The 27490-nt window shown below is 40.2% G+C and overlaps 1 protein-coding gene across 1 annotated transcript in view; it reads right to left on the reverse strand.

The window, feature by feature from the left end:
* The window catches only part of ADGRL4 (adhesion G protein-coupled receptor L4), a 134894-nt gene extending 109051 nt beyond the window's left edge, over positions 1-25843 (reverse strand). Inside the window, exons 1-2 of the mRNA XM_020812571.3 lie at positions 25029-25843; positions 22962-23126 (exon numbers count right to left, since the gene is read on the reverse strand). Of these exons, the coding sequence (XP_020668230.3) occupies positions 22962-23126; positions 25029-25152 (289 nt within the window). The 5' untranslated portion in view covers positions 25153-25843. The remainder of the gene's footprint in view (positions 1-22961; positions 23127-25028) is intronic.
* Positions 25844-27490: the final 1647 nt, after the last annotated feature.

The raw sequence follows: 27490 nt of genomic DNA on the forward strand, positions 1-27490 counted from the left end.
CATCCCTTTTATCAAGTGGCACTAGATAAACCTGTTATTTACTTTTGGTGTCATTGTCTATGAATAAGTAAATGTTTAGCCTTTAGGGATAGTGTAGGGATGTGTAGTGGGTCCAGTTTGGTCCATGTCTTAATAAAGATATGCAGATTGTTACCTGACCCAGCTTGTGGCCTTTTACCAAACAAACAAACAAACAAACAAACAAAAAAACCTGCAAGCCAGTCCTTATCCATCTTCCTGATCTCCCTGAAAAACCTAAACCTTGTGAATGGGGAAATGCAAGTGGCTTTGGCATAGGGTGGGTATAAGACTACACAGTGCAATCAGAATTAGTTCTGGTTCACCTCCAACCCAGAGAACACAAGTAAAGGAGAAGCAGGAGACAGCTATTACTTGCTGGGGACATAGAACTTACTACCCTAAACACAGACACACACACAGACACACACACACACACACAGAGAGAGAGAGAGTTGTATAATTAAGAGCAAAGTCCAGGCGATGTGGTACACCAACAGAAAACCATCACTTCACACAAACTAAACTCAACTGAAAATGAAAATGAAAAGGTGGAGACCAGATCTACAGGTTGGGGACATCACCCAAAAAACCTCCTCAGTGCCTCAGCAACCGGGGTCTACAGGGACGGCTGTCATTCCATACTTGGTGCCATCTAAGAATCCTCTGATTTAAATCATGTCATGACTACAACATTTACTATTTTAGTCCTATTAATTCTGAATTTAATTTGTAAGATTGTCAAGGACAAATACTGGTATGGGCATGGATAAGGATGGGGTTGCAATCTGGTTTCTAAGTGGGCCACCTGCCAGTCTTTACCAAGGGTGCCAGTCTGAACCATCAGTGTGCCAGGCTTTCTGCTCCACTTTGTCATTTCTTGGAATGCACAAATAGCCCTGTTTTCAGTCTGTATTTTGGCATTCACTGAACTGGACACAGATCCCTAGTGTTTCATTGGCTTTTGTGTGATTTGGGTAGGCTTTAAGTTCTTCATATCTTATCCCATGTACTGGCTTTGATATACAGGATTGTTGAGTACGTAAAAGAGTAATCTTGCTTTCTGTAAATCAATGGTGTGGCAGCAAGTTGTTTTGGAAGATATCAGGGAAGTCTGGACTCAGGAGATTGGGCGCTGACTTACCCAGTGACGTGTAGAGTTATTGCCTTGGAGGGGATCCCTAGAAATGAGTCACAACAGGATCACATAGAGAGTGGCACCAACCTTGTGGACTGCAGTGCACTGTTGGCAGGCTGGATTTGGCTTTGTAGGCCACAGGTCGTGTCAGAATTATTCAGAGGCTTTTGATTTTTGTCAGAGCCAAACCACCATACAGTTCAAGATAAAACCATGGATCATCTCTTCTGCAGAAGGATGAGTGGAACTCTTTCAGAGTCTGCAGGCACAAGGCAGCCTAAGTTGAGCCAAGCCAACTACCTGTTTACACAAAAGGATGCCCTAAAAGTTCAGCTAATGAGCCTTTCCTTTGTACCATGCAGCTGCGTAGTGAGAGTTACACAGCCTCTTCCCTTCACCTCGGTACTAGATATTAGCTGCACAGGACCCCAAATCCACCAGATCTTTGCAGTCCTTGCATCATAATGTATAAATACAATTTATACTACATGGCGGCTGAAATCTTGTTGTTTAGGGAAGCATTATCTCACCAAATCCTCCCTGATTCAACGGGTCTACTTTAGCTGTGTGACTTAGAGCAATGAGGAGCAGGATTCCAGCCAGCTTGTGCCATCCTCTGGCTACACATTGCTTTTTTTAAAAAAAAAATCTGAAGAAAAAATTATTTTAGGAGTCCTGGGGATCAGGTTAATTAAAAACTTGGTATTTCACAATCATACAAAATCAGTTCAAAAATCCACTTGCCAAAGAAGCAAGACGGGACTTCTCTTTCATTTAACTCAACTGCTGCCTGACCTCATTTCCATGACTGCTCCAGATGGAAAGTCATATTAACTTTGAGAATATACTTTCAAGTTGGATTAGACTTTCAAGTCAATATACATTTTGAAGCTATTTGTTTTCCTATTTCCTATTTTCACTGTTGTTGTTATGGAAATAAGATTCTTTCTGTATGCACTGTGAATGGCTTATACAATGAGACTCCAGAAGTGATATCGGATAGCTCACCAAACTTTCTGTTAAAGGATTACACTGTATTTCCTTTACAGATAATAAGTATCTGAATTTCAAGCATTCAAACCCTCAGTTAATGGTCTGCTACACACAAAAAACCTTGTTCTTAGTCAATGCAACTCAAGGAGAGATGTACTAAAGATCACAGAGATTGTAGTCAGGATTTTTATTAATTTTGCCCCATCCACTTTTCACCCCAGGTGCTGAGGTTTTAAATGGTCTGTCTTTGTTTGGGAATTGTTACCTATGCCTTTGTGATCTGTGACACCTCCATTATAATTTATACAATTATTCTGATAGATTTTTATGAGACTGCTGTCTTTCCAGTCCATATGTTTTTCGTCTTTGAAGCATCTAAGCAGGGATTTGATGAGTAATCATAGAATTTCTTGTAATGCTTCATCTTGAGACTCCCATTGCATCACTGAGAAAATTAAGATCTTATTGGTCTTTATATAAGTCTAATTGCAGCTAACTGACAAGGTGACAGTTGTACAATTGGGTTGTGACCAGGTATGTGACTGAAACATAGCCTGGTGTGTCATCAATTAGCTGGAATTCGCTACTGCAAAATATGCAAAACTTCCATGAACACTAATAATATTTTATCCAGTGATTCCCTCCCCCCACCCCCAGTTTATGTCTGATAGTATTAACCTACAAGTTACTTGTGCATATTATATAAGCACTTCAGTATGATGATCAGCACACAGCACAATGAGGAAAGTTGGCATTACTATTCTATCACAAAGGATGTGGATCTTAAAATTAAGGGGTTGGTTGGTGCCAGTTCTAAAATTGCTTTCACAAAGTTTTTCAAGAAGGAACTGATGTAGGACTTCAAGAAATAGCCATGGGAAAATGATGACACAGAGTTGAGAGCATTTATTTCTCCCTAGAGTATCGCTTTCTAGGCATTTAAAAGAGTACATACAGATAGAAAGATCCCTTTGCTTTGGCACCATAAATAATAAAGCTGACTGTGCACAGCTGTGCTGATCCCTCAATATCTCTGCCAAAGTACTGGACACTGAGAGAAAATCTTGAATGGAAGATTCCTCTCATGTGGTATGTGAGGACTCTCTAACCTAAAGAATCAAAGCAATCAGCTTCTTAATTATCCATGGGACCATTATCACTTAATTTTTCCTTGATGTAGGTCAGATTTCTCATTCTGATGCTATACAGATGTTTTAGACTACAACTCCAATAAGACCCAGCTAGATCAGGCAATATTCGGGCATTATTGAGATAGTAACCCCAAACATCTGGAAGGCACAAAGCTGCAGCAGACTGCCGAAACTACTTAAAAGAACATTTTGACATACAACCACGCAGACCCCCAAACACTGCATTCAAAATAACCCCAAAGCTCACTATTTGTTATTTATCAAGAACCATTTCTCTTCGTTAAGAATACTATGCTCCATCTTTCCAACAGAACACTGCTCCATGAGAATAACAATAAAAAGAAAATTACACAAACTGAAAGATACTACAAATACAGTAGAGAAGTCACATACTGAAGAACATCTATATGGCAGAAAACATCCTATTAAAATCATCCAATGGAGGAGGCCAAAGTGCCCCTGCCATTTGTGGTAGATCGCCAATGAGGGAGTGATGCTTTTCTCCCCATCTCTTTATACACCTTTGAAATTCAGAATACAAAGGCAATAATGCATTGATGAGCATTGCAGTAGAATCACAATAACTCTGTCCCTTAATTAGTTCTGTGTACACTCGTATAGATTGAAGACTCGATTGCAATAATGAGAATAATGGATTATCACAAATAATGGACAGACCCATCCCTAACTATAGGAAACATGACCTAAGATGTCTCACTTCCTGAAGAAGTGTTATCTTGAATATACTTGTTAATTCCATGGCTTCCTTTTTGTACAAGTATGAAATGTCTAGGGATTGAGCAGTGTTAAATGCCTGTGATCTCAGAAAGCACCTTTGTTTTCTTGATGTGGAGGGCAATGTCATTTTGTTCTTGGAGTCATTTTGTTCTTGGACTCTTCACTTCTTCTGGCACCACTTGTACAAGTCACATTGTACTTTTATAAAGAAATCGAAAGGTCCTTTGTTGGAGACATACTTTAAATCAAGAAATATGCTAGTCACTGCTAGATCTTATGCCTACTCTCAAAATAACTTGTTTAGATGGCTGCCCATGTGAATAGCCTTCATTATGAATAAAGCTTCAAACCCCTTGCATATCCACCCAAGCTATTTTTCTAAATTGCAGCACCCATTACACGGCTGCCTCTAAAATAAACAAAGATTGGATTTTGCTCTTTGGGAGAAAATAGCCATTTATTGTGGGGAGGTTTCAGCCAGTTTCATTTTCCTTCTTGCAAAAACAAGATATTTGTGTCTAGGTAACAAATGTCCAACATTAAATCATAACAAAAAGCCTTGTGTTGTCACTCTGTTTGGCTTATAGAAAACTGTTTTTGCATTTCAAGCTGAGTTTGAGCCGAGTGACATTGGATGACATAGAAACATCATCTGCACTGTCTTTAACCAGCTGCCTGAGGCCTGACCACACATTTCCTCCCACAAATACACAAATATAGCCAAGTGCAGACTATTAAAATCTAGATATGATCAAGAGATGGAGGGAAGGTTGAGACAGCAGGTCTCATCTCTAATCTCCATCAGTTGGTTATATAACTCCAGTTATATGAGGATCACTCTCTGTGTAAAGTCCCTGTCTGGAGTCTCAGATAGTGACTCTCTTTATATATATAGAATTTTCTTTCTTTCTTTCTTTCTTTCTTTCTTTCTTTCTTTCTTTCTTTCTTTCTTTCTTTCTTTCTTTCTTTCTTTCTTTCTTTCTTTCTTTCTTTCTTTCTTTCTTTCTTTCTTTCTGTCTGTCTGTCTGTCTGTCTGTCTGTCTGTCTGTCTGTCTGTCTGTCTGTCTGTCTCTCTCTCTCTCTCTCTCTCTCTTTCTCTCTCAAATTCTATATATAGAAAGAGGGTCAACTTTACACAGAGTAGTATATATATATATATGCACAAGTATATATATGCACTTGGGTTTTTATCCACTTCCTGCCAACCTAGCAGTTTGAAAGAATGTAAGTGCGAGCAGATAAATAGGGACCACCTTGGTGGGAAGGTAACACTGTTCCATGTCTAGTTGCGCTGGCCACGTGACCACAGAAACTGTCTTCGGACAAACGCTGGCTCTACGGCTTGGAAATGGAGATGAGCACCACGCCCTAGAGTCAGACATGACTGGACTAAATGTCAGGGGGAACCTTTACCTTTACCTTTTATCCACTTTTTAAAATTTCTGAGACCTGTTCTTCAGCTCTGGACTGGAATGAGTCAACACTTTTGAATGCCCTTTCAATTAGATATGAGGAGAATTACCATGTAAAGTAGGATTACTCAGTGAATGGGAAACTGTCCCACTTCTGGCCTGTTATGCAGAGGGCATCGTGATATATGCTGCGGTGTAGTTGCTTTGTCAGTCATCTGATTAAAATGAATGGAGCACCTTTTCCCAGGGTCATCTATCCACTCTACTAGGTCCTCCCAGGCAATGCTTCTCCGAGGAGCCACTCCAAGGAAGGCCAAGGACTTTTCCATTAGAAGCAGGGCTTTCTTTGCTGTGGCACCAGCACTCTGGAACCAACTACCTGTGGAGCTGTTCCTGGCTCCTTCCCTCCACACATTTAAAAGACTTTGAGAAGCACTGCTTTAAAGAGAGGCTTTTTTTGGGCAACCCTGTCTGATTTGCTTCTACTGCTGCTTTCTCTGCTATGTGCCTTTTGTGCCATAGTTTATCTTTCATTTTTTGCCGCTTGGAGTTTTCTGTTTGAATATTTGTTTGTTTTATTTAATATATGCCTATTGTGTTTTTATCCAGTGGTGAACCACACAGAGTAGTGCATCACACTAATGGTGTGGTATACCTACCTACCTACCTACCTACCTACCTACCTACCTACCTACCTACCTACCTACCTACCTACCTACCTACCTACCTACCTACCTACCTACCTACCTACCTACCTACCTACCTACCTACCTACCAACCAACCAACCAACCAACCAACCAACCAACCAACCAACCAACCAACCAACCTTGTAAAGCTAAGTCTGTTTCCAATACGTAACCCCACAGAATCCAAGGAAGTTATACACAGGCACTGACTGACACCTGATATATTTTTATGTATGTGTGAGAGCAGTGTTTGATAGTAATCCCTGCCACACAGGGAACTATGCAACAGAGTTTGTTAAAGGCATTCAGATGGCAGACTGCAGACACATGCTACAGTAATTCAGAAACACATGGTATAACTTGCAGCTATATTACTAAAGTTGCATTATAAATATGCATCAGCCATCTCCATCTCTAAAGAACTCTGTTCTATTTTTTTTTCCATTGAGTTTTCCTTCCCCCATTCCTGCCATCAACACTTTGCAACTACTGAGCATGCTCAGTTCTCAGTGGACTTAGATCGTTTGGGGTTTGTTTGTTTGTTCCCTCCTTCAGTGTCCCCCCCCCCAAAAAAATAGTTTTTATAATTCTCTAAGCTTCTTGATCCCTGAAAATTTGGATACATCTGGCTTATATATGCCTTTCAAAGCCAGTGGTTGGGAGTTCAAATTCTCACTGTGCCTCCTTGACATGGATTGGACTCGATGACCCATAGGGTCCCTTCCAGCCCTACAGTTCTAAGATTATTTAATTTGTAATTTTATATTACTAAAACATATAAAACTAGATAACTACTTACAGGTTCAAATTGTAGACATGCTTAAATGTACTTGCATACAATGTCTGCCTATGCATCTGCCTCCTTCAGTTCAGATGAAGTAAGTAAGAACTGGCATATTTGCTATTTCCAGGCTTTGAAATAAATCTTATTTTCAGTGGTTCTTGTGGGTTTTTTGGGCTCTGGCCATGCTCTGAAGGTTGTTCTTCCTAGCGTTTCACCAGTCTCGGTGGCCGGCATCTTCAGAGGACAGCACTCTGTGCTCTGGTGTAGTTGGCTTGTTGTGTTGGCTGTCACTGAAATAATTTATATCTCAGGTAGCCACAAAAGAGACCAGAGTTACAGTTAATCCGTTTACAATTTTTAATTGAATTTTCAAACATCCTCTTTGAACATAATACAAATTAGCCCTATAATGACAAACCAGACAAAGAGGGGAATTAAAAGGAAATGGGACAACAATTGGCAAAGGTTAAAACATTTCAAATTAAAGAGATATACTTATATTTACAGGGACAGTGGAATGATAATTGTGAAATATTTTTCAAAAAATTAGGATCCGAGTCTTCCCTGCTATGTCTTCTTACATATTTTAGACTATCCTTATTGTGGAAGAATAAGGAAGAGTGAATTCCTCTGCATGTTTACTTCGAAGAGAGTCCCACTGTGTCCACAATGGCACACTCATCTGCTCCCTGCTTAGTAGGCTTGGATGTTTTAATTCTTTAAATCCAGGTAGCTTATATTGTGTATTTTGCAATATAGGTAACTCTATTTGCATATTGTGGAAATCTGTTTATTATAAAAACTAAGTACATTAACTGCTGCATTGTTTTCTACCAATATGACTGGGTGTGAAAAGCTTCTTAATGATGGAAACAGCTGAGCTTGGAAAAAGAAGGGGGGAAACCCATGTTGACTGAGAGGCACTGAAGCCAAGCCATGTTGGGGGAGGGGGGAGAAATGGGCTGAGAGAAGCCAAAGACAAAGCAGAAGCAGCCAGGGCAGCAACTCTGGCAAAGAAAGTCCCATACCAGTGCTCTAGCTCCTTCCAAATGAGAGCTTGACATCCTGCCCCCACTTCCCCTCTTCACTGGGATGGAGGAAGAGGAAAGCGATGCCAGCTGAATCGGAGCAAAACAAATCACCTCCTGCTGACTGAAGGAGAAGAGACGATTCCCCTGTGGAAAAATACTCGACTTCCCAGTGCTCAGCTTTATGCCGTGCAGTCGCTGATAACTACTTTGCTTTTAACTGTGCCAACTCTGATGGAAACTATAAATTGTTGGTGTAGATGCACTGTGAGCCTTGAGCCTCTCTAAATACAACTCCTTTCCTGTGGAGCTCTAATGTGCGGGGTAAAGTTTCAGTTAATCAGTATTTTAGTTACTTGGTGTAAAGACGTATCTTTCACCTGTTCATTTATGTTTTGTAATGTTCTGTATTCTTTTAGGGGCTCCTAACATTATAATCTAAATGAGTAGGTTAGAAACCTGCCTTTGTGTGTGTGTGTGTGTGTGTGTGTGTGTGTGTGTGTGTGTGTGTGTGTGTGTGTGTGTGTGTGTGTGTGTGTGTGTGTGTGTGTGTGTGTGTGTGTGTGTGTGTGTGTTTGTCTTTGCTGGATTTGGTAGATGAATGCAATCGGTTGCCAGTAATTCCATAAATAACCTGATTAGGTAGATATTTCAATGATGGTGACTCTTAAGAAGAAAAATAGAAATTAGTAGGAGATGATTGCTTTGGTGGGAGGGAACAGAGTTGATGGCTAAGGAGAATGCTGAGAGCTACAAAATAGGACAGACCCCCTCACAGAAAGGTTGTGAAGTCACTGTGAAGCTTCAGGCAGGCTTCAAAGACCAGGTCCTGAAGGAAGACATCTGGACAGAGAAGTTCAACAAGTGTAATTGGAACTGAATCACTGTAGAAACCAGACGCAAGAAGAAGAGATGTGGGCAACAGAACAGAGCATCTGTTTCTTTTTGTGGAAGATCAGCTGGAGACAAGTTCAGGGAAATCTGATCTGAGGGAAAAGCTACTGAGAACATATTAGGTAGTGATGATTCTGTTACTTATTAGAAATGGTAACCAAGCATATCTAATCTAAATATGTTTGAGTGCTTTCAGTTTATTGTTAGTTTTGTTCCTCCTGTATCTAGTGTCATTCCAGTGTTTATATGTATGAACCAAACTATTTAAGTCCAATAAGGCTCAACATTTCATTCTGGCGGCAGCTGTTCAAGGTTTTATGGAAGCAGACATATGGCATGGGCCTAAGTTTTGAAATTTTAGTATGAGAAGCATAGACTGGATAATCTACATTGGAGACTTCCCATGTTCAGAGAGTTTAAATGCACATTCCCTTTTTGCATGATACACAATGTTGACATCTCATCATGTCCTGAGACCCACACATCTTCAGGGTGTCTCAATACGGCTGTTCATTTGGTTTTGAAAGGAATAAAAGAAATGAAATTAATTCCATTTTCCATTTTGGATTTGCTTCTATGGGAGAGAAAATAGAGATAGAGGCAAAAGAAAGAAGAATACTTGTTTCATTTTTGTGTCACATGGGAAGAATTACAGAAAGAAACAAGAGGAGTTCTATTGCTTTGCTTAACCAGTGGATACACACAGGAGTGTTCTGAAAGGAGGCAGCTCTTACAGTGAGCCTGATTTTTGTGCTGCCTTAACAAAATTTCCCGTTTTTGCAAATTGGGAGTGCAAGGTTGTGTTGATGTCATCCCCTGCTGTTAGCTCTACTGTCTACTTGCCAAGGTGAAGGCCCTGAAGAGGGGGTTTCCCTTGACAATATAGGTTCTGCTTGCTCGTGGGATTTAGAAACCAGAAGACAAGATGGGTCTGTGTTGTTATCCAAGTCAACGAGGGGCAAAAGAAACAGTAAAGGAAAAGAAACCAAACAAATGAAGTGAATGCAAATGGAAAAAGCAAATGAATAAGGTCGCCAGAGATGGAATGAAATGAACATTTTCCAAGTCTGCTTCTTTAGGATTCACTGATCATTCCAAAGCCACCCAAAATCTTTTGCTTCTCTTTGCTGTCTCTGCCTATTTACTTGACACCTCTAAGCCATCTGAAACGCAAGAAGAAGGGACACCACCTTTGCTTTCTTTTGCCCTACCTGGACAAGCAAGTTAATTGACAGTGAGGTAGTGCACAAAAAGGCTATGCTGAAAATTCTGTCCACAAAGTCCCCCATGTTCTTCAGACTGAGCCCTACAGAAATGTGGCTCAAGTGCAGTGCAGTCCTATTGCTTGAACTGGGGGCGGGGGGGGGGGCGCAACCAATCGTCTTTGTTCTGTAGCACAATGGTGAGATCTTTAACAAACAGGGAAATGTCACAATGTTCATTTCCCTCCACTCACACAAAAAAGTCAAGTCTTTGTCGCCTGTGCAGGAAGATATTTCAAAGCACAGCACTCTATATAATTGTGTGATGTGGTGATTTTTTGTGTTTGCCTGGTCCCCCACCCTGAAGGCTTACCCAAACAGTGGTTCATTGTGATGTAGTAAAATTCTCACTTGAAACAAATGTCAAGACCCAGTCAAGGTTTTTGTTAAAATCCTACAGCTCCATACTCATATTATAATGTCATCTTGTTCCATTGCCAACTCTGCTCTTTTAAGACTCAGTTTCAACAGTATGTTTGGGTACATCACGGCTTTTCCATTATTTCCAGTATCCTGTCAACACCCAGAAAGGAGCCAGCAAGGAAATACTGACAGAGTAGAAAATTGGTTGTTGTGGGTTTTTTGGGCTTCTTGGCCGTGTTCTGAAGGTGGTTCTTCCTAACGTTTCGCCAGTCTCGAACGAATTTCGCCAATGAATTTGCAAGACAGAAGCTCTCCCACCCAGACTATACGGACTCCCCAAAATCCACAAGGACTCTACCCCACTCAGGCCCATTGTAAGTGCCATCGGCTCCCCAACATATGAATTAGCCAAACACCTAGCAACCCTTCTACAGACCCACATTGGACAAACCTCATCCTACATCAAAGACTCAGGGCATTTCATAAGCAAGATCAGCACCCTAAAACTCAACCCAGGGGATAGACTGGTCAGTTTTGATGTAGTATCCCTGTTCACTAAAGTACCGGTAAAGGACACCCTGACACTCATCCAGCAGATATTCCCAGAAGACATCAAGGCCCTCTTCCAGCACTGCCTTACAACCAGCTATTTCCAGTGGGATAATGAATTCTACGAACAGACAGATGGAGTGGCCATGGGCAGCCCTCTCAGCCCGGTCATAGCAAATTTCTACATGGAGCATTTTGAGAAACTTGCCCTGGCTTCGGCACCCCTTGCACCCACAGTCTGGTTCCGATATGTGGATGACACCTTTACAATCTGGAGTCACAGAGAAGAAAAACTGGAAGAATTTCTCAACCATCTCAACAGCATCCACCCTAATATACAATTCACCATGGAAAAAGAAACAGAGGGCCAGCTCCCATTCCTAGATGTCATGGTCCTACGCAAAACTGACCTCCGACTGGGACACAAGGTCTACAGAAAACCCACCCACACAGACAGGTACCTACACAAAAACTCCAACCACCACCCACGGCAAAAAAGAGGAATAATCAAAACACTGGTAGACCGTGCAAATCGGAACTGTGAACCTCAGTTTCTCAACACTGAACTCGACCACCTGAATTGGGCCCTACAGGCAAATGGCTACTCCAAAAATGAAATCACAAGAGCCATCAAACCAAGAAAACAACACCGAACTGAAGAACAAAAACAGCCACCCACAAACAAAGTATTTCTGCCATACATCAAAGGGGTCACAGACCGCATGGGGAAACTTCTGGAAAAACACAATTTACAAACAGTATTCAAGCCCACCACAAAAATACAACAAATGTTACGGTCAGCAAAGGACAGAAGGGACCCCCTCACCACTGCAGGAGTATACCGGATACCTTGCAGTTGTGGCCAGGTATACATTGGAACCACAAAACGAAGCATCCACACCAGAATCAAAGAACATGAGAGACAGTGCAGACTAAAACAACCAGAAAAATCTGCAGTAGCTGAACATGCCCTAAAACAATCTGGACATGAAATTCTATTTCAAAATACTGAAAGACTGGACAACACCAGCAATCATTACGTCAGACTGCACAGGGAAGCCATTGAAATCCACAAGCATCAACAAAACTTCAACCGGAAGGAGGAAAGTCTGAAACTCAACAAAACCTGGCTCCTAGCTCTCAAAAACACAGAGTGCAAAAGGTCAACGAACTCCACCCAGCCTCAAGGTCAGGGGATTACTACACACAAAACACCAGCTAATGACACCCATCAACCTCAGGGACAGATAATCTCCCCTCCTTATCAAAACAATACAGCCACAACAAAACATACTAATTAACCATCTCCTGACAGGACAATAGCCTTCTCACAAACAAGCCTTCTCACAGCCATAAATACTCCACTCTCAAGCCTTACCCAGAGCACAGTTTGCTGTCCTCTGAAGATGCCGGCCACAGAGACTGGCGAAATGTTAGGAAGAACCACCTTCAGAACACGGCCAAGAAGCCCAAAAAACCCACAACAACCATTAGATCCCGGCCGTGAAAGCCTTCGCGAATACACAGAGTAGAAAATTCTTGCTTGCAGCATGTGCAGATGCACAACCAGCATGATGCTTTGGTGGTTTGTACATTTGTATGTGTTTGTGTGTACATGTGTCAGTGTAGAAAGCTGAAGTGCAACAATATAATAGGAATGGTGATAGTCATTAAAAAAACTAGTCATGCCTAGTTTTTTTAGGCAGCTGGTGCCATAATCCACCTTTCAGCTCCAACAGCATCACTTGAGATAGCTTTTCTCAATGTAAGACTTTTCTAATGGAAAAATATAAGATAGGGATGGGGAATAGCTTGCTGTCCAGACATTGTTTAATGGCAACATCCATCAGCCCTAGCCAACATAACTTACAAATAATGCTACAGTCCGACAACTTACAGTCTCTGGAGAGCTACATATTCCCCATCCTTGACATAAAATGTGCAGTACAGAATGATGTCCCTGGTCCATTTTACTCAGTACATCTTTTCCATACAGGACAACCAGGTGGTTATGGTAAACCAGCAAGTAGGCCATGTGGACAAAAGCTTCTAATTTTCATAACAGTTATTGGTCCTGCCAAATGTTCATAGAGTTACCATCTGTTAATGTGGTCCAAGAAATACATCATTGCAGAGTTCACTTCATAATCTAGGTGGGCTGCACAACAGGAACATAAAGCTCCTGGCTCTCCCCATGCAGCAGCCTTGCTGAAGCAGACTTTTTGGAAATGTCAATTCCAATCAGACTTTCATCACATCTGCAAAGTAAAGGCATTCAGTTTTCTGACAGTTTTTGAACAACAGAGATATTGTTTGTCCTCCAGGGAGACCGAAAGGATATTGTGGTAGCAAGTATGAAGGCCTCCCTTTCTCTAAGTAAATTTATTTGTTCCTGAATTCCTTGTGATTGCTGTCTGTACTCAGACAGTACCTAGTGTTTGGGGATTCTGTCAGTGTGATCAGGTTTTGCAGGTGAATTCCCAGTGTGGAATTTGATCTTTCCATATTGCTATCCTCCCATCTTCACATTTCAAAATGCTTCAATCAATTATTTTTCTCTTGGTGCTTTGAAAGGACCAACTTTTTTTCAAATGATTTCCTCCTCAGTTAATTTTTAAAAATATTTTAACATGGTGGCTTAACATTACTTAGTTTTATTTATATCAAGGTGCTGAAGCTCTGCTGGTAATACGTGAATATGCCATTTAAAAACGACTACTGTTCAGATCTAATGTTGCCAAATATCCTGCAATCTTTCCCTCAGAAAGAACTGGGATGGCTTACATCAACACAAGGCCATCTGGGGCTGCCTTGTTCTGCAGGAGACAAACTGGATTGGTACACTCTTCCTGCCAAACTGACTTGGTCCGCACTGACAGATATCTGAGCCTTGTTGTCCGAGATCTCCACAGGAAACCCAAAAAGTATTGTGCTTTGCTGGAAAACCTCTTCTCGATTAACAGTTACAAGCACAAAATAAACTTGTGATAAAGTAGCTTGCCCCAGGCTTAATCGTAAAACCTTACATTTCTCAAAGAAAGGACTGTGGCTCAGATGAACTATTTCAGTGAATGAGTAGGCAAGGCTGCTGATCTCTGGCAATTTGGCATACATGTATTTGAGTGAGGTATGTGAACCAGCTTTTTTGGGAGGGAGAAGTATCAAAATGGGGTGAAGCAGGAATATTTGTATGTTATTGGACTAGAAATGGAATGTTTCAAGGAAATTCCAGTAGATCCTGGCTCACTTAGGGTGTCTCTATAAATCATTGAAGTATGCTTTGTATTTGGAAGGTTGACTAAGATGAGATTTGAACAAAAATACTTGGTACCAGTTGCTGTGATGAAAGAAAGGGGAGATTGACAACTGAAACACCACTAAGATAAACGCTTTCTTGGAAACTAAAGTTGTTGAACCTTGGGAAGGAGTGAGAGTGAGTTCATTGGATTCTGTGTAATCCCTAGCCACATGGTTAAGCATCAAGACACAGCAAGAGGAAGCTAGTATGTCGCTTTTGATATTGGATACATTCTAGACTTTTTTGCATTTTCGTTTGGATCACTTCACCTAATCTTCATAACACTTATGACTGACGTGTGTGTGCGCGCACAAATGTAGGATGGATAACTGACTACAGTGGACCCTTGACTTACAGACAGCTTGACTTACAGATTTTTTGAGTTACAGACTTCTCTGGCCACAAAATTTAGGTTTGACTTGCAGACTGAGATTTGACTTACAGACCAGAAAAGAACCAAAATGGAACAAAAACGGTCTGTTACGGGATTAATCGGTTTTCAATGCACTGTAGGTCAATGGAGACTTGACTTACAGACTTTTTGACTTGAGAACCGCCTTCCAATACGGATTAAGTTCTCAAGTCAAGACCCCACTGTATCTTGTATGGACTTTGACTGGGTAGGTCACAGTAGAGTTCAGGACTTACTTTCTCCTCACTGTTGCTGTTTTATGCTTTTATTATTACTATTATTAGTTTCAATACCTCTTGCTGGCTATTATTTACAAATCTCTTTTTTCCCCCTTGCAGTGAGTGTTGGTGAATGTTTCAGAGTGCTGAATGTGTAGAACTCTGATTTGGGCAAGCCTGAGTATGGACTGGAGGCACTGAAGAGACATATTGCATCCCCACTACATCTTTCCCCTGTGTGTGGCTCCTTGGAGAGGTAGAAAAAAGGAGGTTTGCCTACTAACTGCAGTTCACCACATTCTAAAATTTGATGGTACTGTGCAATGCCCTCCATCCCAGGTCACAGATCTTTATTTTCCATAGTGTAACCCCCCCCCCTGCTTCTTATCTCCGTATCTGGAAACATACAGACGCCTACATGTACTTTCAGCAAGCCAAGAACAAATTGGTTCAGGCCACCTCCGTATCATCTCAGAATGGCTTGGTCCCAATTTCTCTGGATACAAATCAGTTCAATGATATTTGCATGCCCCCTAATGTGAACATTATAGAAGCCACAGGCAGCTTTTGGTGTGTTAAATATTTGTTTCATTTTATATCTGCTTATGCTTTTAAAAGGAAAAAAAATCTAGCCTTGGACTAACTTTTCCAGATAATCAAATCTAGAAAAGAGGAACACCACATTGCTTAATTTGTGGTTTCCTGAATGAAAGGACAGAAAATGGCACTTTTGCATGAATAAAGTAGCCAGAATGTAAGTGAAAGAAGTAACTGTTCCATCCAGAGTTTGAAAAAGTTGCATTTTTGGACCTCAGCTCCTAGAAGCCCATGGGACTAGCCATTCCTTGGGCACTTTTCTACACTTCTGGTTTAATAATCAAACTGCATAGCTTGATGTGGGCCTCTCTCTCAACAGCAGCTATTTCATAAGGAATTTCATGAGATTCCTGATGTATGGGAACAAGAGTCAAATGGATTCTGCCTGCCTGAGCAGAGTTTCTGAGAGGCTGGGGGTAGAATTTGAGCAAAGCATCATTTTCAGACTCCCCCCCCCCCGAACACCTCTCTAGTCTATGCTGCAGAGATGTCCCTGTGGCCAGACTTTGGCAGGACAATGCCGTAACCTTAGGCAAGGGTGAAATAAGCTACTGTAGACATTCAGTTCACATGTTTCTCCTGATAGACCAAAGATATCATAAAAACAGGTTATTAATAACTACTTTATATACTGAGAAAGATCACTTGTTCTCCTTTCTTAGTATTACTTAGTTTACGCAGGCTTTCACGGCCGGGATCTAATGGTTGTTGTGGGTTTTTCGGACTTCTTGGCCATGTTCTGAAGGTGGTTCTTCCTAACGTTTCGCCAGTCTCTGTGGCCGGCATCTTCAGAGGACAGCACTCTGTGCTCTGGGTAGGCTCCACTCTCAAGCCTACTCAGAGCACAGTTTGCTGTCCTCTGAAGATGCCGGCCACAGAGACTGGTGAAACGTTAGGAAGAACCACCTTCAGAACACGGCCAAGAAGTCCGAAAAACCCACAACAACTATTACTTAGTTTGATTGGTAGTTACCCCGCAGGAAAAGAGAATTCTTTTCCACCCTGCTAACTTTAGATCCATCAAGGTTTTCCTGTTACGGAATTGTTCTAGCTAGTGTATTTATTTGTTCCTGAAACTCGGCCGTGCAGTCAAAGACATTTGAAACCTGCTATTTCCTGTCATAGTAGCAAGTGAAACTCTTTTATGCTCTTAATGTACTTGCTTACTCAAACTTACTTTGTTTTTCTACATTCTTGTGTTACCAAATAAAACTGAGAAAGATGAACTCAAATTTATTGGGTTCCTTTTACAAGCTTTGGCAACATTTACATTTCCCCCCCCCCCCCATGTCTGTCTGTCTCTCACCTACACAGCAGCCTGTTACAAAAAAGAACTGGGATCCTAGAGCTTTAATGGTTGGGTATAAGAGGGAATTTAAGTAGCTGAAGGTTTTCACAACAAGCTATCCTTACTGAAATTTCTTCTTCTGCACAAACATTAAAGATAGCAAGAGCCCTGCCCCCTTATGCAGCAAGCTGCACTTGTTGACAATTCCTTCTCCTGCATAAATATTACAGGCATCAGAACACTGTCCTCTTTTGTGCCTGAACAGGCTCACCTATCTTTTATTTCCTCTCACTGCAGAACACAGGAATAGGAGAGAAAAATGTTACTAAGTTAATACATGCCCTTAATGTGAACAGGATGAAAGCCACAAGAGGCTTTTGGCGTATTAAACATTTTTGGTTTCATTTTATAGCTGATTATGCTTTGAAAAAGAAAATTCCTCTAGCCTTGGAATAACTTGGTTACCATCATATCCTTTGGGTCATAGCCAGAAAAGGGAAAAAAATACATTGCGTAACCTTCTAGTAGAATGTTACTAATTCTAGTAGAATGTTATATTAGTAACGTTAGTAACTACTAATGTTGGTGATAGGGGTTTGTGTTCTTTTTGGATAAGCAAACTGCAAAGCTTGGTAAGTAGAGGCTATGATTTGTTAAAATAGGTGTTTCTTGTATACCACAGTGGGACAACCATACTTACATTTTGAGAACACACCCACAAACATACATGTTATGGAAAAGCTGTTCTCTCTGTTGCTCCTGAAACTTCCTTTGGCTTTCTGGCACAGAATTATTATACTCAGTGTTAAATAGAGATTTGATTGTCATTTGGTTGGGAATTTGAGAAATATTTTGAAACCACCACTACATTCTGTTCTACCAGACACAGAAAGCAGTGGCTGAAACCCTGTTGCACAGTCCTGTGTGTGTAATGGCAATGACATCATCAGTAGGCTTCCTTTGGCTATTTCAGAGTGCAAGCAACTTGGATGTGTTGTGCATAAGTCACATGCACTCTCCCAATCACCTTTAATGAGGTAGAGATTAGTGTTTTGCCTTTAAGCAGTCATGATTTGCCACTAGTTTGGAGACCAGGGAGCCTAAAATGATTGTTGTATGTAAGGAAGGGGATCGCTATGGCCAAAACCAGTTGCAAGCATGTTTAATAATCACTTGACAACTGCGGCATATGATTTTGTGCATGTAAATGGACCATCTCAGTTCAAAACACTCAAGTTGAGCTTTCATTCAGTTCAATGCTCAACCCATGTACAGTGATGCCTCGCTAGACGATTGCCTCGTGGGACGAAAAACCCGTGAGACAATTGATTTTTGCAATCACTATGGTGCCTCGCAAGATGTTTTTTTCTATGACCGTGCTTCGCAAGGTTTTTTTTTTTTTGAGACCGATGCTTTACAAGACTTTTTTTTAAAGACCGATGCTTTGCAATACTTTTTTTTTAGACGGATGCATAGGGAACCTCGCAAGACGATTTTTTTCACAAGATGACTATTTTCGTGGAACAAATTAAAATCACCTTACAAGGCACCACTGTATTTTGAACCAAGGTAGTGTATGCTAAAGATCCAATCCTGTGCTGTGGCTATAGTGGACACTTGAAAAGGAGGAAAGGACTTGTCATCTGAAATGACCACACAAGTATAAAAGCTACAGATGTTCTGACCTCATTTGCATATGGTCACCCTAGTTGTGCCTCTCACGCATGCCCTGTTGTACTCAGAAGCATGGCTGAAGACAACACATGTTTGTGTTTGTGGCAGAACTCCCCAAAGTTAGGTCATTTTCCTCTGTATTCTGGTGGCAAATGAGCAGATTCTTTTCAAAGATTTACTTGACTCTCTTCTGTCTTATTGTTATTTTTTAGCATTTAGTTTTGCTTTGTTATGGTCTTGCTGTTGCTTTAAACATTTTAGTTTACTTTAATGATCAGCTTCTGTTTTCATGTTTGTAAACCACATGGAGTGATTTCCTTTTCTAGGCAAACAGCATACCAGCTTTTAAATAGTGAAGGAACACTTTGCCCTCTCTGGGGAGTCACTTTGTATATTCAGTGCTGATAACCAAAGTGAAATGCATTGACCAGATTGGTATTTTGATTCTGACAACAACAACTTGTGAGTTCTCTTGCATTGCTTTTGCTATTCAACACACATTTCTGAGTCATCTGAAATTATTCTCTTCTTTCATTGGACACTTGTAGTGTCATATATAAAGACTGTATAATTACATCTAAAGACCTACCAAATATCACTGTTACCCATTTGGAGTGGGTGAGATGTAAAAGGTTTCCAGAATCTTGATTTGGTCTATAAGAAGGTAGCTCTGAAATTACTGTATTTTAGGAGATCTGGAAGAACTGCTCCTATTTCTCATTGGAGATTTGTTCATTTTTAGAGGGTAAAATCTTCTTGTGACTACCTACCATACAGTCTCCCTTTCTCCAATGTGTACAAGTACATTGATCAACTACAGGGAAAAAATATATGTTCATGCACACAATTGCATCAAGATCAGTTTTAGTTGTATATGTATGTGTTTCTACACACTTATTTGCACATGCATACTCACAAAATGAAGCATTACAAAATCTGTGTAAAAGGTCTTAGTGCCATAGTGCCTCTCTTTCTCTCTGACTGGTTTTTCAAAAAAGGTAATTAAAGAATTTGGTTGTGCCTATGAGGAAGTACTGGGCTCAGCAGATCTGGAGCACAGACAGAAATATCCCTCATGGATCTTTAGAACTGGTGTGCAAATATTCTCTGACATTACCAAGCCACCTTTCTATCATTTGCCATTTGGATTATATATTTCAGTCAGTCAGTTGGATCCAGACCAAACACATCATGAATAAAAGGCCTTGATTCCCACCAGAGACACCTTGCTGCCATTGCCCCTCCCTTTACAATCCACCTCACATCATGATGTTGCCAAGCCAACCAGACCAGCTTTTCAGTAGCCAAAGGTGGCAGCATGGAAAATAGAAGACTAGTAAGGAGTACTTCCCTGCTCTCTTCCTCCAGCACAAACTCATTAAGCATTTCTCTCAAATAGCAAAGTACTGGTTTCACAGCATGATACAGATACAAGGAATTAAACTCACAACTATCATCTCTCTGTACAAAAAAAAGCATATCTGTTTTCTCTCTCTTTTTTTTTAAAAAAAGGCCGAATGTTACTTTGAAAGCAACAGCTACTGTTAACGACTTTGATTATAACAACACAAAGCTCTGGAGTTAAGAGGAGAGAAAGAAGGTATTTAAACAGCATCATTAAGGATATCATTAAAAAGCTAGCTATTAGTGAGCAGGTGCAAAATTGTTAAATTGATGCTAATGACAGCAACAGTGAACATTACCACCTCTCTAACTAAGATACTTGCACTGTATGTGCTGTTTGAGAAGTTGGTGCTTATACTGTGCACATGAAAGAGAATCAGCATTGATGATAGGAGAACTACTGTTTTACTGGAAAGATTATAAATTGAAGCCAAGGAAGCATTTCTCTCTGGAACAGTAGAAGCCTTTCTTTCTGTGAGAAAAGGAGGAAACATACACCACAAGATCTGACGTATCATTAAGACACAGAATTGCTCCTCATATTTTAGCTTCAAGCTAATTGCTATCCTGACTTTTTCTTAATCCTTTTAAGATCCTGTCCAATTAAAAGCAGATGGCAAATATGTTCTTAGAGGAATACAGAGAATATTAAGCAAGAATTGTTCAACATGGTGCCTTGAAGAAATGTATGTTTGCTTTTTAAGAATACGTCCTATTACATTACCCCATTCTTGGATTTAATATTCCCTTGCTGCGAGAAAGGCATATTTTTGTTTAATTGAGTAAAATGTAACTATTTTATATTGTGATTTGCTTCGTTTCATCGCAAAATATTCAAGAAAACCAACTGTAAAAATCATAAAATATTGAAACTGATAAACAGGGCTGATGTTATCCTCCGTCCGCAAATACACTAATTCCATTGAATCAGGATCTCATGACTGTAGAATCGCAAAGATATCAAGATGTAAAGTCTGGCTTTAATAATGGCTTCAAAATTATTAGCTTCTTGACATTTCATGAGCATAAAGAATGGAAAGCACAAAGCAGCCAGAAGCAGTCTCAGTGATTTTAATGGGAAGGTTAAGTGTGAGCTTAGCTCTCATTATTTTGTTTCCTTTGTGATGGAAGAATTCCTTTCTACTTTCACACATGGCTGATGATAAGAGACATGGAGTAGCAACCAATTTGCCTGATGAGTTGAAGTGGGAGACAGTATCTGATAAACTTCCTCCTCAGTGGCAGAACACTATCCCCATGACAGGAGAACTCCCTGTGTAATCACTGATTTATGAAACCCATTCCAGCTAGCAAGGCTACAACTTTGAGTTGTTAATGTTATCACATGATCCATATGGTCATTGTGAAAGGTGTTATTGTTTTTCTCCACAGAAACAGAGATTAGACTGATTACGTGAACATTTCCCCTGCTGGGAATACTGCCACTCCCTCTGCTATGTATATTTGTACACGTCAGTGTCTAGAAATCCTCAATATAGAGGTAACTTTAGCTCCATTTGGTTGTTAGAATTCCTGGTTTCAGCGACATGTCTAGACAGGATTGCCTGAGCCCATCCCCTCTGCTGTTACTTTGTTCACACACCAAGAAAGGAGTATGAGGTTCCTTTTCCCATGCAGGTTTGCATGTAGATGCAGACTTCCACATTTTCCAAGGAATTCCCAAGACTGAGCCAGATCATAATCATGATCATGACCGGCTATCAAGCCAATTCTGACATATGGCTAACCTTTCCAGGGTTTTTTAGGCACAGAGGATTCAGAAGCCGTTTATCATTCCCTTTTCCTCAGGGTGAACAAGAGATTGTGCAGCTTGACCAAGGCTATCTAGGATGGCTCTTCTCCCCAGAGGCACAGTGGGAAATCAAACTCCTAATCTCTGGCTCCACTGCTGGACACCCAGTTCACTGAGCTATCCAGACGATAGAACTCAGGGACTTAATTCTTCATCTCTTTTCTCTTACTTGCCCTCCCCCATCCAAGTGTATTGAAGAACAGTATCCAAGTTATGGGTGGGAACTGCAAAATCAGAGGGATGATGATGATGATGATGATGATGATGATGATGATGATGATGATGATAATAATAATAATAATTGTTTATTTAGCTTTATTATTATTATTATTGTTATTGTTGTTGTTGTTATTTTCAACTCTAATTCATGTATCACACATTGACTTATTTCACTTTCAGATTATTTTCGGTTTTTTGTTTTAGATGAAATCCAGTGATGATCCTCTGTAGGAAATGTGAATACTTGGTCTTTCTCTGAAAACCCTCATATTCAATCTGAAGAGTTCCCAGGCTTGCTTCAGATTATGTCACTTGAGGCAAAATACCTGGGCCTGGTAATAAAAGGATACTGAGTACCCTCACTTCCCAACAGCCATTTATTTATTTATTTATTTATTTATTTATTTATTTATTTATTTATTTTATACCACCCCTATCTGGTCGGTGAGAACCACTATGCTATTCTGAGGTCTAAACCATCACTAGGCTGATTCATTTTCCACCCTAGTTTTCTATTTTGCTTTCACAAGTGACACTTGCCTCAGTTGGATACTAACCAGGTTTAATTCTCTGTTTTTTTTTCCTCCATTGATGTTTTGACTTCTTGTGTCGGCAAAATGAAAGAAGATATAGAAAATAAAGAGAGAGAGAGAGGTGGGAAAAATATTGTGACACTTTGACAACTAAGAGAAATAGATCCTCTTCCCTCATTCTTTTTTCTTTGCATTTCCCCCTTTGGGAAGTTCATAATGGAGTGCACATCCTGTTTGCACTCACCACCTGGCTTTACTTCTAAGCAGAGTAATTTGGTAGTGACTTCAGTTCTCCACAAGACATGCAAAATACACAAGGCTAGAAAAAGAACTGAGTAAAATGTCAAAGCTTCCCACCTCTGTGTTTGGTGCTTTTTCATATCGTGCCTGAATTACAAGGTAATTGAATAAAGAGATTTCTAACAGCATTTCAGAAAACGATACTAAATAACAGAGAAATTTAACAAACAGGATGGAGAACGTCTTACCATAACAACCGCTTGTGCCCGGTCCGTTTATGCCAGACCCAGTAAATCCTGGACTACAGTAGCAACCTGGGATTGCATTACGAACTTCACATTTTGCATGCTCATTGCACGGAACGGTGCAGTTCTGTGAGGCGCAACTCAGGTCTACTAGTGTGGAAGTAAACACTAAACAGAATTTAAAAAATAAATAAATGTCAGCTTTGCATACGTCAGTCATGGTCTCTACTCTAAATGCAGTTTTGTGTTAATATTGAGAAGAAGGACTGGCTTCTTCTCTATAATGGCATTACAAGTCTAGACCTCATCTATGTGTATGCATATTTAAGCTAATTTATATATGATTATTAAAATTGTGAACCAGTGCTGGGTTCCAACACTGCTGGTTAGGGGGCAATTTCCCACTGCAGCCCCTTGTTTACCATTAAAACCAGAGCTGGAAAATCCTCTGGAATCAGTTTTTGGCCTGTGCGATATGTGGGGAGTTGGAGTGAAGGAGAGAAGAGGAGGGGAAAGTGGCAGCCACCGCTAGGGCCCTGAAATTAGCTGTGGGGTTTTCGATATATGAAACTAGGTTGAAGCAGCAGCTACAAAATATATCCTGGAAACACAGATAATTTTATATATATATATATATATATATATATATATATATATATATATATATATATATATATATATATATATATATATATATATATATATATATATATATATATATATATATAATAAGATGTACAAGGATTCCTGATATTTCCGTAAACTTGGCCAAACACCATATATGGTAGAAGAGGCAAATAAACATGTGGATTTCCACTTAACAAACACTTCAAAATGGCCTTTTAATATAATCCATGCAGCATTGTGGCATATGGAAGGGGACACTTTGGTGCTTTAACAACATTGTTTTTGGACTCTTATCATTTTTGCAAGACTGTGTGGTAGGCTAGAGATAAAACAAGCTGATGCACCATTTTTTGGGGGGGGGGAGGGAAATGTTGTAATGGACTGCACATGGGGTTTCAAATTCTCCCTAGATTTGTCACAAAAAGTTGTTTTTCAAGATACTTCAACTATGCCATTCTATTATGTTCTGTAGATTTTATAAATTACTACATGATGATATTTCAACAAGATACAATATATTACTACATTATGATATCGAATTACCATTTTGTGTAAGCCACTACCTTATAAATGAAGAATCACAAATAACCTTTACTGAATATATCACCATGTTAAGTATATTAACACAAAGGGGAAAAGAGAACTATGCGCATTCTGAAGCATTGTGACCCTCTTCATTCGGTGGAGCTTAGTCTCGAGTAAGAGTTGTTAGGGCTGCAACCCAAACTTCAGAAAAGAATAAGTTAAGACCAATTTTTTATTTATTGAATGCACCTGCATATCACTCTCTTGGATCATCGTCTTTACGTTCCAAGGCTAAGATTAATTACTGCAGGAAAAACAGAGGCTGCTTCCTATGAATAATAATGACCGAAAATAGTTTAAAGGTTAGGATTAAACAACTTTGTAAATATATAATTCTGTTCTGTTCTTTTCCTCTATTGCAGCATGTATTATTAATGTGTTTCTTTCCTACAGAGAACTTCTTAAGATTCTTTTTTAAAAAATCTGGCTGTTTGTGTGATATGCTTTGGTTTGACAAATTGGGTAACATTACATAGCAGTGTTTCACTACAATAGCATATTTATCTTCTCAAGGCACAACATTCATTTAAGACAGTGGTATTCTTGCCATGAGGCTCAGTGAAAATTTGCATGTCCATCTCTGCCACCTATTTGGAGTTTTCTGCTTTAAATGGGCTTCTCAGATCCAGAGACTGCCATAATTGGACACCGGACTGCCATTACTGGAAATCAGAATAACCTCCAAAAATTCTCTGTCTGCCCTTTTCCTGAGACCTGACCACCACATTTTCCCCAGTTGCGTATCAGTCTTCTTAATTGTGAATTTCGTTGTATGGGTATACTGTGTATATACTTACAATGACAATAAATTATATTATTATTATTATTAACTCTAATCCAGAAAGCAAATTCACTTACCTAGGAGCAGCAGAAGTTTTGTGGGTGGTGTTTCTACCAAATTCTCATTCTTGAGTCCTTTCATGATGGCAGTCAAAGTGGTCCTACTCGAGAGGGTGCGATCAGGTGCAAAATGTCCACACATGCCTACTAGAAAGGTGAAATCCCACCAAAGCTGCTGCTCTTATGCTATCATTTGTCCTTAGATAACGGGTTGCAAATCCTTTAAGGGGAGGATAAAGGAGGTGCAGATGGTGATTAGAAAATCAGCTGGGAGGTAAAAGAAAGAAAATCTACAGAGAGGTTGATTAAACTAACAAAGGAACGTGGGTGGGGGAAGGATCTGAGCAGGAGATATACATGAGCACTGAATTTGAGCAGATGAGTTGTTAAGGACCACATTGAGCTCAGAAGAGAGACACAGGAAAGAGAGACAGGGGAGTTGACGGGGGACCATGAACCTATCCTGCTCTTGGAAGGTCACCTCAGTCTCAGGAAGCTGAGAGAAAGAGGCTAAGGACAGGAAAGAATCTTAAGCAGAGGCACAAAAGTTGTAAACTTCCTACGGCCTTTGCCTGAGGGTGGTGGTTGAGCACATCAGAGCTCTAGCATCCCAGTAGGATTCGGGGGGAACTGGTGTTTGCTTCTGTTTTGTTGACTGCTTTTCAGGATGTCCCAGCTGCTGTCTGAAGTTCTGTCACTTTAAGAGCGGCAGCATGAGAATGAGCTACAGGAAATCCACTGAGATTTCTTTTGTGTGGAAAACAAAGATATAAAGCCTTAGGAGGAAGAAGGCAGGAAGCTGAATGTGAGGCGAGGAATGTCAGGGCCAGCAAGAAAGTGAGGGAGCTACATTTGACAGTTGAGACCCTGAAGAGTGTGATGTAATATTAATTAGAAGGCAAAAAGTATGGCAAAGGGTCCGTGCTTTTTATGTGGGGTGAGACAAATATTCCACTAGAAGTAGAAGGAGAAAAGAATGCATGTATGGACATATATATCCTGTGTAGGTGGATCCAGAATATATTTTATTCCCTGTTGTGGGTTATTTGGAATAAGGTTTTTTAAAAGGAGTTCCCTATAAATCTTTTGTTAACACAGTACACTCCTATCCATTTGTACTCAGAAGCAAGTCAGCATCATAACTCTGGCCTGCCAGCTCTACTTACATGTCAAGAATTTCTCCACTAGATTTGTGAAAGTCAGGAGCACATGAGGGCAAGGGGAGCCTGAAGCTTGCCCTTCTTGTTGGAAAGCATGCTGCTGAAAGCGGTGTAAAGCAAAAACATCTTTAAAATTATAGAATCCAGGCGTAGTTTCTCTATCGCTTCACATGGATTCCTGCCAATGCCCCAAAGCAAGACAGATATACTGCTTTCCTTCCCACTGCATTTCTAAAATGTAAACATGTCCAAGGGCTTCCTAGTTCTGCTCTGTACCAGATTCTACAATTTGGACTGGGCTTCTATCTGATTCAGGTTGCTTTAAACCTCGTGGACTCAAGACCAGTTAGAAATTCAAAAATTGAAATTCATCAGTGATTTGCTTTGGGAAACAAAAATGCACCAATTATTATTTTTTCCCTTTTTCACATCAGTGAAGGACATTTGAAGATGTGGTAGCATTCTCAAGTGTGGCTTAACCTTGACAAACTCAAATGGATAGGCTAGGGAGGTTTGTGCAAGCCACCATTAAAGGTTGCCTTGATGAGTCTAAAATGTTCTATCACTGTCCTGCCGAAGTGTGCATATTTCCTATGTGCCCGGATTTATGTTTATATATGCAACTTGCACCCAGAAAGGACAGATAGAGACTCAAAAGAAAAAAGTGAAGACAGAGTGAAATCAATATGAATCCTGACTTTAAAAGTAAGTATTAAAAAGGGAAGATTTGAGGTGATATTAGGAGGATGTCAGTGAGCTCCCGTCGCTTTGTCCCAGCTCCTCGCCAACCTAGCAGTTCAAAGGCATGTAAATGCGAGTAGATAAATAGGTACCATCTCGATGGGAAGGTAAAACGGCGTTCCCTAGTCACGCTGGCCACGTGACAACGGAAACTGTCTTCGGACAGGCTCTGGCTCTACGGCTTGAAAAGCGGGATGAGCGCCGCCCCCTAGAGTCGGACACAACTGGACTAAAAATGTCAAGGAAGATCTTTACCTTTACCTTAGGAGGATAAGGGATGCACTACTTCCTGAGAGAACTACTTCTAAAACAGTATCAGTACTGTCCAGCATAGGAACACCTTAAAAGAAACAACAAATATAAATGCTATGGAGAGGTGAGACTAGATTGGGAAAATATTGTTGTTTTGAAGGTTGGATAGTGGTAGGTTGAATTAAGAAGAAACAAAGTTATAAGCACAAACTGCCAGAAAAGTTTTCTAGGTATAAAGTAATTAAAAGTGTACTTTTTTAAAAAAATGATTCCCTCCTTCTGGTGGTACTGTGGGTCTGGGCAGCTTGCCCAGGGCAAAATGTGTAA

This window comes from Pogona vitticeps, chromosome 4 (genome assembly GCF_051106095.1).
Source record: "Pogona vitticeps strain Pit_001003342236 chromosome 4, PviZW2.1, whole genome shotgun sequence".
Lineage (NCBI taxonomy): Eukaryota > Metazoa > Chordata > Lepidosauria > Squamata > Agamidae > Pogona > Pogona vitticeps.